We start from the raw sequence: 14,640 nt of genomic DNA on the forward strand, positions 1-14,640 counted from the left end.
TATTTATTGGAGTATTTTTATAGCGGGCAGACAAGTGTATTGTTCGAACCTAATCAGTACATTATGACAATTTTTCTTCAATAGATGGAAATCATGTCTTCACAAAGGAGCGACTTCTCCTGACGCATTTGAAGACAATAGAAAAACTTCAAAAACTCGATGCATCAGGTACAGTTAGTATCCTTAGTGAGAGTACAGAGGAACAGAGAGTTAAATAGTTTGCTCAGCCTAGTAGATGGTACAGCTTAGATTCACATCCGAGCGGTCTATTCCAGAGCCCACGTGTGTTCCGAGCAAACGCGACTGCCAAGTGCCATTTGCACAGCCCTTGATGTTTAATAAAAGCCTCTGCAGCCATCAGCTCTTTGCATTCACACACTGATTGCTCAGGGTCTTTGGGAGGGACCACTTTAATAAACCTCACTTTATAGATGGAGAGTTGAAAGCACAGTGTTTATCCAAAATCAAATGACAGACTTCAACCTGGTTCCCTTCCTCTACATGGTTATGTCATCACTTTGACAGCCACGCTTGTATTCACCATCATGAACCCGTGCAAAGAGCCTATCTTCTGAGTTTCTCCTGCCCCAAGAGGAGTGTCCTTCCCATGTGGCCATGGGAGCTCTCAGGCACCGCTGAAGCTCTCGAGGGCAGAAAGTAGCAAAATGTTCTGCCCTTTGTTGAAACTGGGAGGTTGCAATCCTGCTGCCTCCCCAGCCCTGGTCTGATTCCCTGCACCAGTACCTCCCTCCAACGAGGCCAATCAAAGGTTAGGGATGAGGAGCTATTAGCAAAGGCTGAAAGATTGGGACAATTTACACTAGAGAAGACTTGGCCTTCTGCCCAAGACTCCTGCAGACAGGCAGGTGTCTCTGATCTTTGTAACCCTCGCCCAGTGCCCAGTGCCCAGTTGTCAAACGAATAAAGGCTGACTGCAGCCTGGTGGCAAAGGGTATGTATTTAATAAAGACATTGAGCTGATTTAGCTCATCTGCAAGCCCGCTAAGACAGCGGGCTACAAACACCAGACTGCAGGATTAAACCCTTTATTCACTCCTTTATCCACACACTTCTGTAAGTGTTCACCAGGTGCAAGATGCTATGCTAAGCCCTTACATACATTTCTGACATCGTGACGGGTGGGGAAATCAGTATTCTTTTCAGGGCATGTTCAAGTCAACAAGAAACTCATCCACACTCTTTGCTTTTGACATGATGAGCTGGTTTAAGTCCCTTGGTTATATCATTAGATGCTACGCAGCTACGTTACCCTTTGTGAAATACCTTACCTTCTTACATTCCTTCTCTTACTTGGCTTCAGCCCCTTCCACATGTCCTCCAGCTCTTTTGTTTAAAATAATCATTCCTATTTTCAAATTCAAGTCGGTTTACTCTGGGTATTCCTTAACGATCATGGCCCAAAGCATTCTCTGCCTTCTCACATCACATTGCAAGGTATCATCCATTTGACACTTAATACATCACGTAGAAAATCTTCCCTGGCTATATGTAGCAAGATGCTCAATGACTACTACACCACTCTTCTAGAACTGGAGATTATTTTCCTCTAGAACATTCCATGAGCAATAACTGAAGCATCTGAGAACCATTCATAACCTTAAGTGTTCTATAAATTCAGAATTAAAGTCAGCTAACTTATAAATCAGTTTACTTATACACAGGGTCACTTTGAAGGAAACAAAGGAAGGATGCAGGACTTCACATGAGTTTTTGCCCATAAAGAGATGAGATGAGCAAAGACAAAAATGCAGCGGATGGTTGGCTAAGCACACTGGCTAGAGGCATGCATGCTGTCTTCATGGCAGGCAGATCAGATCCATGTCTCAGAAAATTATAAATGGTTCATACTATTAACTTTCCAAAGTGTGGTAGAATATCACAAAGCCTGTGTCATTAACTATATGAATTCAAGTTGTGTCTCTGGAGCTTTTGCCTATAGAACCCGTTAGCTCCTGATGGCACAGAATATGGAAAGAACAGGGACACTAACCTGAGGCATGGGAAAAGAACTGCTCGTTGACTCATCTGTATGCAGAATTTCATCAGAATCCTTAGCAAGTGCATGGGATTACAAGACTTCCTGTACCTCTCTCTGATTATACAACTGTGCTTTCCTCCCGTGAGGCTATTTTCTGGGCTATGTTCTCAGCCTAACAGATGGCCTGCAATCCTGGCTTTGGGGGCTACAGTGGTCTGTTCATTCTCATCTACTGACTTCTGTGGGAACTTCCACCTGGAGAGTGAAACGGGTAGACGAAACCTGGAAATATCTTGAAGTCTCTTGACACAAGAAAGCAATGGCTCGGTCTCACGTGTTCCATATTGTTCCTGACAGTACCAGAGTCCAATCTGTATGTGCTGGGTGGAGAGGCACTCAGATATTACCGAGTGACAAGCTGAGCAGAACACTTCACATTTCTCCCAGTTCTATCCTAGCTTGTCCAGTTTTGTAGTAAGAAAGGCTCAGGCCAAAGGATTGCAAGTGTCTGTCATGGGTCAGGGAAGTGCAAGGCACTCAAAAGATGGAATTTCAAGGAGGCAAGAACCATTCAAAACAACCCCAAACCCCTTGGGTACCACGGTCAGTCGTGGAGTGAGGCCGGTACCCACTGAGTGCTCAAATCTGTCCCTGGAGATGCTTCCATGGCCCTTAAAAGCACATGTGTTGGGGCTGGTGCTGTGGCGCATCAGGTTAACACCCTGGCCTGAAGCGCTGGCAACACATATGGGGCGCCGGTTCTAGTTCTGGCTGCTCCTCTTCTGATCCAGCTCTCTGCTATGGCCTGGGATAGCAGTGGAAGATCACCCAAGTCCTTGGGCCCCTGCACCCACGTGGGAGACCCAGAAGAAGCTCCTAGCTCCTGATTTTGGGTCAGTGCAGCTCCAGCTGTTGCGGCCAATTAGGAGTGAACCATCAGATGGAAGACCTCTCTCTCTCTCTCTCTCTGCCTCTCCTTTCTCTCTGTCACTCTGACTTTCAAATAAATAAATAAATAAGTCTTCAAAAAAACCTATATATTGATTAGCTGTAGGCTCACTCTCATCAGAATAACTCTTGGTTTTTGGGTACTGCTTGGGAGCCAGATTATTACGGTGAGAAATACAGAGGCTTTGTAACCAGGCAGTGTGGGGACCAACCCCATGTGCTCTTGAGCAGCTCTGAGGGCTTAATTTTCCCAAGCTTCTGTCTTCTCATCTGTGAAGTGGAAATAGTAACCTCTGCCCTAGCAGGTTGTAGACATTAAATGAGATATGTGCCTGGTACATAGCACATTTGGAAAAAAAAAAAAAAGAAACAGAAGAAATCGCAAATTTTGAGAAGGGCATTAATGAGGCGCACATTGTTGAGGAATCAGCCAGCACATGAGAGCCTGATGCAAAGGCCAGGACAAAGTCAGCCCAGCGCCACCACCACCTCACACCTGTTTTATGTCTCTGCAGCTGTGCCAGGCAGTGGACCACCTGCTGGGGAAGTGGATCTGCTCTCTGTGCAGCAGAAAGGAACCGACAATTCTGTCCGTTTTTAGTTTCTCTTCCTCTCTCCCCTACTCCCTAAGAAAGGCATTCAGGCTGGTGCCGTGGCTCACTAGACTAATCCTCTGCCTGCGGCGCTGGCACCCCGGGTTCTAGTCCTGATTGGGGTGCCGGATTCTGTCCTGGTTGCCCCTCTTCCAGTCCAGCTCTCTACTGTGGCCTGGGAAGGCAGTGGAGGATGGCCCAAGTGCTTGGGCCCTGCACCCCATGGGAGACCAGGAGGAAGCACCTGGCTCCTGGCTTCGGATCGGCACAGCATCTGATCAGAAATGGCTGTGGCAGCCATTTGGGGGGTGAACCAACGGAAGGAAGACCTTTCTCTCTGTCTCTCTCACTGTCTAACTCTGCCTGTCAAAAAAAAAAAAAAAAAAAAAAAAGAAAAGAAAAAAAGAAAAGAAAGGCATTCAGGTTGGGGAGGCATAGAACTGCTCTCAGGTTCAGAAAGTGGCCCAGGTTTCTCAGCCTCTGGCCGCGGCTGCGGTTGCTGTGCCTGCTTTCCCTGGGAATCTATTGCCAGAATAGTAAGTGGCATTCTTAAGAGGGATCTTTCATGGGATGAACTATGCTGTGTAGGAAAAATTCTCCTAAGTTGAAGTCATTTAGAAAACAGCTGCAATTGTGCTTTGCTGAATTGCATCTGCACCCTTGTGCTGAGATTCATCTTGTGGTGTCCATAGAAGAAATGTGACAGGGCGAGCCCCGCTCTGTACTGGAGACCTGCTCCGAGCCCTAAGCCAGATTTTCTTTATTGTTTAGTAAGCTCTTTTAATGAAATGTACTACTCTTATTATAGAGGACTCAAAATAAGATCTAAATCACAAACCAATAAAAGAAAATTATTGGACTGGGTATCTAAAGTTAGTACCTAGAGGCTACTCGAGTGTGGTATTTATAAATCTCTAAACAGTTAAGTATAATTGTCTTTCTGGTTTTTGGGATAGAAGCCAACAGCAGTTTCAGTTACAATGGAAGAAAAATATTTTAGCACTGAGCTTTGTTCGTTCGGTGGGTATAAAGAGAAATGGCTTCTCCCCCACCGCCATTGCAGAATTGAGAGAGAATATTGTGGTAATGAAATGTTATATGGAAGCAGCTGACAGAATGCGTCTCTGATTTCACGGAGGGAGAACGTGTGTGAGGATGTGTGTCTGGGTGTGTTTGCAAGAGACAGTGATCAAGAGGGGGGCGAGGGAAGCCAGGCGCAGGGAAGCGGAGGAAGGGAGGCAGCGGGAAAGGGCAGGTGTGGAAGGGTGGCGTGGGAGCTGAGGATGGGGTGGGCTGTCAAGGAATGGAAACGCCAGATGTGCAGCTGCACACCCCGACACCAGCCGCTCCACATCCTGACACAAAGACAGCACCATTCAGGAAGGATGTGAGTGCTTCCAGGGGAAGACCCATGACCCCAGTCCTGCCAAACACCATAGCTCTCCCTCTGGAGTACAAGAGAGGATCATATAAAATGCAGACCCCTGTGCAATAAAAGCCAAGAAAGTCCCGGAGACCCTCAGTTCTAAAGAACCACAGAACTCATCTCACCCAATCTCATCACAAAGATCATGTCAATAACTTCCCTTGGGCAGATGAACTTGGAGCCATAAGGTTCTCAATATATTTTTAGGCAATCTGCTCTATTCTGGAAATGTCTTCCTTATGTTGGGTCAAAGCAGGGTTCTCTTTAATCATCAGCCATTGGTTCTGGTTTTTGTCCAGTGGAGAAGAAAAACAGCCCTTTAGGTCCACTAGCCTTCCCCACTGGGCATGGGCCCACGGCGGGATCTTTTGTTTGTCAGTGTTCCCTTCAAATCTGCAAAGCCCTTGACATATTCCTTCTCATACCAACCAGAATGAGACAATCCCTGCTCAAAATGCATCACACTTCTGTCAATAAGGCTTGTCCAGCCCGTCATCATCGGCAGTCATTTGAGAAGGAACTCTGAGGTCCTTGCCACAGCCAGGATGTTTTGTCCCAGAGTTTCAGTGTAGGACCTTTTACAATCCTGCATTTTGCCACCCGATAGTTGAGAGAGCCTAATCCAGCTTGTCTCACACAAAGAACACAGAAGTCACACTCTCTGATCTGGAATAGTAAAGGTATCTCAGATGTTCTTATAGGGCAGGTGTGTCCGATGTCCCTGAGGAATGCCTGCTCTCCCAGGAAACGGCCAGTGCCGGGGTGAGCCTGCTAACCTCTGAAATGCAGACAAAGGAGAGCATTGACTTGTAAGGGCACCTTCAATCCTGTTTTCATTTGGTGTAAGTGTGGCTCCAGGTCAGAGCATGCTAGAGGAACCAGAGCATGCATGTGTGTGCATTTGCATGTGTGTGCACACATGTGTGCATAAGCCACTGCAGTGCTGTTCTTAAATCGGTGCCTATAAAAATATATAGGACATAGAACAACAAACTCAGAGAATGCAAGGGAAATCAGACCTGGGTGGGTCTCTTTGCTCTTCCTTCCTTGGGATCTTGGGGTTCACATTCAGTTTGCAGCTCCCCTGCTTCTAGCAACAGTTCCCTCTGCCATCTGTTTCTAAGCTGGCCCACAAACTCTCTCCCTGAGCTCTCATTCTGGGCGTGTGAGCAGGGGCTGGATCTCCCGCTGGCACACTGCCCTGGATTAGGGGCTTCATTTCCACCCATTTCCTATTCACACCCACATGGATTTCCCACGTCCTCAGGAAAATGACCCAAGATGAACCCCAACTCTGCCATCATCCCTTTCCCCAACCTGGTGCTCCCCTCCGCAGGCTTCGTCTTGTGAGTGGCATCACCAGCCCCCACGGCCCATGGCCGAGAGGGAAGCTCACATCCATGCAGCCCACTTCACAGCGACAGTGTCTCCTTGCTAGAAACCCCACTCTTCAGTTTCTGGCTTCCTCTGCATGATCACAGCTCCTGTCCAGTGTCCCTGCGTCCTGGTCTCTCCCATTCCAAACAATGCTTCACAGGGCTGCCACATCAGCCTCCCTAAAGCTCAGGTCCGAGTCCATCACTGTCTTGCTCCAAAACCTTCTGTAGCTCCCCAGTGCCTACAAAATTATTTACAGCTTACTAAGTCAAAGAAAAAAAAAAAATCCTTAAAGCCCAACCTGCATTTCAGCTTCATCTCTCTATGTTGTCCTTGTTTGTTTGTTTGTTTGTTTGTTTTTTCTATGCTCTCTTTAGGATACCCTGCAATGCAGCCAAATCACTCTCGTTCCTGTTTTTCAAACATACCCCACGCACCTCGGCCCCCGCGCTTCTGTTCCCTCTGAACTCAAGTCAGCCCTCTTCATTACTTGCTGAACTTCCCTGAATTTTTTTCAAAGTAACTGTCAAACCCATGCTCCTCTTTCTGTCCACAATATAGACCCCCAGAGACTGTAATCCCGTCACAGTAATAAACCAGTGTTCTTAAGTAGAGTCATAGTTTTGTAAAGAAGGTTGCTAGAGCCAGGAATACATCTTATTCTCCCTGTCTCCCCAGAAACGCTTGTCACGCAGCCTGGGAACACCACAGGTGCCTAATAAAGGTTTGTGGAATTGTGGAATTGGATTGACACTTTTTTTTGACAGGCAGAGTGGACAGTGAGAGAGAGAGACAGAGAGAAAGGTCTTCCTTTTCCGTTGGTTCACCCCCCAATGGCTGCTGCGGCCGGTGCACTGCACTGATCCAAAGCCGGGGGTCAGGTGCTTCTTCCTGGTCTCCCATGCGGGTGCAGGGCCCAAGCACTTGGGCCATCCTCCATTGCACTCCCGGGCCACAGCAGAGAGCTGGACTGGAAGAGGGGCAACCAGGACAGAATCCGGTGCCCCGACCAGGACTAGAACCCGGGGTGCCGGTGACGGAAGCGGAGGATTAGCCTATTGAGCCACGGCGCCAGCCTGGATTGACACTTTCAAACAGGCACACAACTCAGACAAATGCAATGGGGTTGGGAACCCATAAGTAATGGGAAAGGAAACCTTAACACCGACCCCAGATTTAGCCCAGACATTGAAACACACACATAGCCCTATCTCTGCAAAGAAATCCAGGCTCCTGCAAGGGGGGCTCGATGCTGCTTTTGGGTAAGTGACGTTGCTGTTTGATATCAGGGCACTGCTGGATCTCAACTCTGTCACCTTTCAAAAGCTGGTGTCACCAAGCAGGACTGTCTACCTCGCCACTAATACAAAGTTACTTCAAAAAGCTTTTAGTGAGGCCATCATTGTAGCACAATGCGTTAAGCCACTGCCTGCACCTCTGGTATCCTGTTTGGGTGCCAGTTCAAGTCCCGGCTGCTCCACTTCCTACCCAGTTCTCTGTTAATGTGCTGGGAGGGCAGCAGAGGACGGCCCAGGTGCTTGGGCCCCTGCCACCCATGTGGGAGACCCAGAAGGAGTTGCAGGTGCCTGGTTTCAGTCTGACCCAGGCCCGGCCTTGTGGCCATCCGGGGAACGAACCAGCAGATGGAGAATCTCTCTATCTCTATCTCTCTCTAACTTTGCCTTTCATGTAAATAAATAAGTAAATCTTCTGTAAAAAAAAAAAAAAAAAAAACTTGTATAAAAGTGGAATGAAAAAATGAAAAGACAAATCCATTTATCCATTTTCAGTGCAAAAATTCTGAAATGAAGGCATAGTTTTGCTCATGGTATGCACTCTGCATGAATTTTCTGCACATCTGTATGAAACGAAGGAGGCATACCACTAAGCTGAGACAACAGAAGTGTGTTAAAGCAGCAAAATGGTTTGCAGGACAGGATCCCCACTTGCCGAAGCTGGCAGGCCCAGGGCGTGCTCCTGTTTACAGCTCCAACAGTACCCACCACAGCTGACACACCTCCTCTGAGGGCCACGAGGGCAGTGCTTTTCCACCCTGGCTGCACATGGGTCTCAGCAGGGGCCTGTAAAACTCCAGATGTCCAGGCTGTGCCCCAGACTCCCTAGATCACAACAGCTGAGCTGCAACCCAAGCATCGATATTTCTACGGACCGGTGCTGTGGCACAGAGCATAAAACTGCCTCTGGCGATGCCAGCATCCTATATGAGCTTCGGTTCAAGTCTCAGCTGCTCCATTTCTGATCCAGCTCCCTGCTAATGGTCTGGGAAAGCAGCAGAAGGTGGCCCAAGCATTTGGGACCGTGCCACCCATGTGAGAGACCTGGAAGAAGCTTTTGGCTCCTGGCTTTGGCCTGGCCCAGCACCGGCTGCTGTGGCCATCTGGGGCATGAATCAGCAGATGGAAGATCTTTCTCTTTCTGTCACTCCTTCTCTCTTTTAACTCTGACTTGCAAGTAAATAAATAAATCTAAAAAGAAAAATACATGTTTTCCTGCCTACCACATAATCCCAGCAAACACTCATTAACACTGATATTATTGTTATGGTTGCTGTTGGTGGTGGTGGTGGTAGCCGGGTTCAGATGGAACTTCGCTTGGGCGAAGTTGGAGCTCTCCTGAGTGTGGCTGCACTTCCCAGTGTAGTTCCACCCAGCTCTTTGGCTAAACCAGGAACGGCTCTCCAAGTCTATCCCTATTCCTCTCTCTGCTCACCTCTCCGCCCTTTGCCTTTTCCACGCTTCATCCACCCCCCCTGCTCTTTGACCTCACAGGGCCTTATTTCTGGTTTTGCATTTGGCCTCTAGCTCTATAAGCTCCATACTCCTGGTTTGATTTCTTCACTTTGCAACTCAGATGCAGTAGCCACTCATTTTGTCATTCTCATGGAATCCTTTGCTTCCTGTGGGCCCCCACCCTGCCCTAAAGCCAACGTCCGCTTTTCATCCTGCCAAATACTTCCAGGAAAACCCCAGGCCTACACTGACCAACCTCAGGACACTTTCAGCTGGTCCTCACGGATGGAGAGAGGCCAGGATTGAATCCTTTACCTTCGTCCCCAAGCTTCGTTCTCGTCGGGGCTTGGCTTATTTAATTGCTTCACATCCACCTAATTGCCAAGCTCAAAACTCATTCCTCAATCCTCATCCTTACTCAGGCCTCCACCCAACATGCCCAAATAACTTTCAATCACTTTCTTTTCCGTGCTTCAAATCCACCCCAATTTCTGTCATGCCTGCCTTCCTCTACCATGCAGGTGCAGGGCCCAAGCACTCGGGCCATCCTCCACTGCCTTCCCAGGCCACAGCAGAGAGCTGGACTGGAAGAGGAGCAACCGGGACAGAACCTGGCGCTCTAACCGGGACTAGAACCTGTGGTGCCAGCGCCGCAGGCGGCGCCAGCCCCTTCCTTACATCACAAAGGCTAGGTTGTCAGCCTTAATCCCAGCCTTTCGAATCCTCTGCAGCAGTTTGATTACACAGTTTGGTCCTCAATCTCGTCCTACCTTTAACTATATACTCATGTTTTTGCCTGGTGTCTTTTCTAAAGATGGACTGAATCACCATTTTCCTATACATATTTAATGACTCCCTGAAATGCAAACCCTTAGCAATACAACAGGTCTACACTCTGGGCCTGTGCTGTCCAATATGGTGGCCGCTGGCCGTGAGTGACTACAGAGATTGGTTACAACTGAATGAAAGGGAAATGCAGTTCCTTGGTCACACTGACCACATCTCAGGGGCTTCCTGAGCTGTAGAAGCTTCCTCGGTTCCTTGAAATAAACCAAATGAGAAGCCTTCTGTGCTCCCCTCTCTGGAGCCTGGTCATCGTCTCGTTATCTTGTCACTGTTGGGGGCGGGGGGGCTTCCTCTACTACTCACCTGAGCTCCTCCAGGATACTGAGTGCCTGCATCCGGCTCATCTTTGTGCCCTGGGTTTTTATAGCACCTGACATACGGAGACACCCATTTATTTCTCTTTCTTTCCCTTCAGTTACTGTTCTTGGGAAGTTAAGCAGGAAGAAACTGTACGATCTTCATTTTGTATCTTGATCTAAAAAGCAGAAGGGGAGACCCTGCCATGGGTGCCCTCTCTCCAGATACCGACTTGAGGGGGTCTCTGAGATTGGATCCTCCATCGGCTCACCCTCTCTTCCAAGATCACACTCAATTCTTGTCTTTGAGAACCACAGGGAAACAGTCTGGTGAGAGCCACTGTTGTACCAGCTGATTTAAATGGAAATGTTTTCCCCAGATAAATGCGTGCTAAATAATACACCAGCTCTCCAGCCAAAGGGAAGTGACAGGCACTCTGTAAATAAAGGCTCTTAGTTGCTGGTAAAGAGCTGTAAAGTGGTTCAGAGCTGATGTTTGCTGACCAGCAAGAAGCGGCTTCACCTGCTTTATATAATTGTCACTGCCGCTTTGCCTGCTGTATATTAAAACTGCATCTCATAGACCCAAGTGTCACATCTGATAGACCATCCAGCATGGGCTGTGCCACTGCTTTCTGTAATTGTTTTTGACAACCAACCATCACATCGCCCATCTCTTCAGAGGCTGGCTGGGCCAGAATCCTTAGGCTCGGGCAGTTCTGACACCATGTGGGCTAGAAAAGGGACACTAGCAGGGGACGTGAAAAGGGAGGACAAGAGGAGAGACCTGATAACCACAGGAGTGAGGGTCTGGACACAATGCCCATGGAGGGTTCTACTTTCTCCAGGTTAACACAGGTTTTTCACGTTCGGTTGGATCGCGTTAGAAAACCTCCGTTGTATGAACGTCCTGGCCCAAGAGCCCATGTGTCCTGAGCCCAGCTGTCTGTCCAGCTGGGGTCTGGAGAGAGAGTAACAGAGATCTGTAGAAAGGTGGAGGATGGAGTGATACACAGACCAGAGTTCATGGTAATGAAAATCAAGGGTGTGGCACTGGCAAGGAATCTACATTGCTATCATTCGGGCGGAGCTAAATTTGTTTCCCAAAACGAAGAGTAATCTGGAATCCCTGTTGTCCCCTGTCATTCCAATCCTCCCAGAGCCTGGTCATGCCAAATGCCCAGATTTAGAGTAACAAGAGTCTCTGGGGCTGGGCCTCCTAGCCAGAGGTGCGCACTGGGAGGGTGTGTCGACGGCCATCGTGGGTCCACCGCCACTGGCAGGTCAGAAGGTGACCAGAGGGTTACAAACAAGGATAAGTGGAGAGCAGCGAGGAGAGACAAACACGGAGGGGCATCACCTGGGCGTTAGGATTTCGGCGTGTGACCGTGGGCAGGGAAACGGAACTCCGAATGACAGCAGTGCAGTGTGTGCACCAAGGGAAACTCCTCTTTCTTTTCTTTAGAAGAAAAACAAGCTCCCTGGCTCTACATCCCCTGCCACACTTTATGATTCTTGCTTATGCCTGTGCTAGAAGGCATTGAAGGAGGCTTTTGAGCACTGGCGAAGGGAAGCCTCTCTGTCCCTTTGGCCGACACATGGAATCTGAGAGGCAGGACAGGGGTTATGCGAGCTGGGAGGAGCACCTGTGTCGGAGCCAAATGCAACCAAAGGATACACGGACATTTTGACCCACAGACCCTGGCAACCCTGATGCCTGGATTAGGGGTACAAAGCACGGAGAGGAGGGGAAAGGAATGTTTCTGGCTCCTCCTGCCTACTCCATCTCCTGCTGCTTCCACTTTTGTCCACGGCGTGTGCTAGCCACTCCCCAGGAGAGGAGGCATGCCTAATCTGGCTTGTGGCACTGGTTTTGTTACCAGGAAAACCGGTTGTACCTTAAAGCAGCACACATAGGATCTTGTTAGAAGGTAGATTCTGACCCAAAACTCCAGGCAGGGCCATGAGGCTCTCCCTAGCCAGCAAGCTCCCCCCAGGCGATGCTGATCCTGAGGGGAGGTGGAAGGTCACGTCATGAGGGGCCAGGGCTTAAATGGGGGGACCAAACACCAGGTTGCCTCTTTCTCCTCCTGGAAGGCCGTCTCAGCACACTGAGTCGCTGCCTGTGATTCTGGACTCTGCCTCCTCGGGCAGCTGGAAGGACCAGCTCTGGGCTCCTCCTGGGGCCTGGACTTGCTACCTCCTCCCGCAGGCACAGCTGAGCAAGGGTACACCATGATCTAGGACTTGGGGAGAGGAGAGGACCGCAGAGTAGAGAGATCGCAAATCGACCTCTGGCAGTATCCGTGTTGTCAGCAGGGCAAGGGCATTTTACAGGCAGCACCACATGGGAGGTCCTCCCCGAAGACCCCACCTTTCTCAGTCCCCAGTGCACAACCATTTGTTTCCAGACAGCTTCTCCAAGAACCGCTTTGCACTACCAGTCTGCTCAGCCTCCAGTATGGCTGCAGCTGCCTCCAATGTCGAGGCCTCTCTCTCTCTTTCACTTTCAAAGTCACACCCCAGGGCCCTTCTTTCATGGGCTAACTCTAGTCCAGAGCCGATGAAAGGCAGAAAACACGTGAGGAAGAGGATTCTGGGAACTACGGTTCCTGGCTTTGCTACAAGGCTGAGCACACGCTAGGAGGAGATTGACAAGGGACTGTGGAAGACACAGCAACCCTAGGCTGCACAATGGAGCTAAGCTTCCAGAAAGCTCTGCATACAGACCAGGGTGGTCAGACACTTGCCCTGCTCTCCTAAAATGTTGCTTTGCATCCCAGTAGCATCAGCCCTCATGGCTGTGCCCCTTCAGCCTTCTATCCGGGAATGCTAGGATTCAGGCCCCAGCAGGGAGACACACTGGCAGCCATCCGGTAGACCCTGCATGACAACCAGCCTACAGTTCCCGGGAAGCCCACACGGAGGCGTCACTCAGAAGAACAGGCCGTGCGGCCCATCCTGCCAGATCCCGATGGCTGAAGTCCTTCGTTAGGGCGATTCTGCTGCGCAGCCTCTGTGACACTCCTGGATGACATCTTTACTTATAACCACCTGCCCACAGTCCCAGAGCAAATGACAGGAAAGAACAGGGGCAGAGCAGAAAACAGATGTGTGTCATTTAAGGCTGCTGTGCCTCCCCTAGGAAAATGCGCGCGCTGACAAGTAGCTCCTCCTGCTAAGCGACTCTGGGTGTCCATACAAACCCCACTCGCCAGACACGCACACCCCGTGGTGAGCAGAGTCTTTTTTTTTTTTTTTTTTTGACAGGCAGAGTGGATAGTGAGAGAGAGAGACAGAGAGAAAGGTCTTCCTTTTGCCGTTGGTTCACCCCCCAATGGCTGCCGCAGCCAGCACGCTGCGGCCGGCGTACCGCGCTGATCCGATGGCAGGTGCAGGGCCCAAGGACTTGGGCCATCCTCCACTGTACTCCCTGGCCACAGCAGAGAGCTGGCCTGGAAGAGGAGCAACCCGGACAGAATCCGGCGCCCCGACCAGGACTAGAACCCGGTGTGCCAGCGCCCCAAGGCGGAGGATTAGCCTAGTGAGCCGCGGCGTCGGCCAGTGAGCAGAGTCTTACACAGAGCCCTAAAAACGGCGAAGCTTGACACCCCATCCCAGCACAGTGGCAAACATACATGTGAGGTCTTTTAAAAATACATGAAAAATGTGTAGTATGAAAAAAAAAAAAAAAAACATGGACGGATTTCAATGTTTTGCACCCAAATAACATTATTTTTTAGTTCCATTTCCATGAACTGTTTGAAGTCCCCTTGTTCACTGGCAGAAAATGCTAGAATTGTGCAGCATCTTTTCAGGGCTCTGACATTTACTCGGCGACCCTGGTCGCATAGCCACTGTTTGGAGTGACTGAGGGGGCTGGCTACTTAAAGGCTTGTTTATTCTCGGGCAAGGCAACCTGGCGTGGTGGGGGGTGGGGAGGTGAGCCGTCTCAGGTCTGTGTCCTGGGACAGCAGAAGGGGTAGCAGACGCCCTTTGAAAGCTATCACTGCAACCACAGGTTTTACTGCCAGGCAGGCTGATGTGAGCCTCTTTGAATTACTGAGTGAAGGATATCCCTCTTGCCAGTCCCTGTCCCCCACAGGCACAGCAAAGAAGTATTACAGGCTGTCCTTACCTTGGGAATTCGCCTGCAAGACCCCGATGCTGTCATCAAACTGCATAGATTTGATGTTGAGTGACGCCAAGATGCATTCCTTGTCCTGCAGCGAAGTATCATCAATATTATTCTGATTGGCTGACAGGATAACGCACATGTCACAGAGGTTGATGTTGACAGCCCTTAAATCAGCCCGACTTAATGGCGTACCCTTTGGCATACAGGAAAGAAAGAGAGAAAGAAGCCAAAGTGAGAGGGAGAGAGAGGAGAGGGAAGGAGGGGGAA

At 49.5% G+C, this 14,640-nt stretch overlaps 1 protein-coding gene across 26 annotated transcripts in view; it reads right to left on the bottom strand.

Annotated features, from left to right (window-relative positions):
* The window catches only part of KCNMA1 (potassium calcium-activated channel subfamily M alpha 1), a 781,282-nt gene that overhangs the window by 62,078 nt on the left and 704,564 nt on the right, over positions 1–14,640 (bottom strand). For all 26 annotated transcript variants that reach the window (XM_070056975.1, XM_070056978.1, XM_070056976.1 and 23 more), the window contains 1 exon segment: positions 14,374–14,566. In XM_070056975.1, the coding sequence (XP_069913076.1) occupies positions 14,374–14,566 (193 nt within the window).

This window comes from Oryctolagus cuniculus, chromosome 15 (genome assembly GCF_964237555.1).
Source record: "Oryctolagus cuniculus chromosome 15, mOryCun1.1, whole genome shotgun sequence".
NCBI classification, from domain to species: domain Eukaryota; kingdom Metazoa; phylum Chordata; class Mammalia; order Lagomorpha; family Leporidae; genus Oryctolagus; species Oryctolagus cuniculus.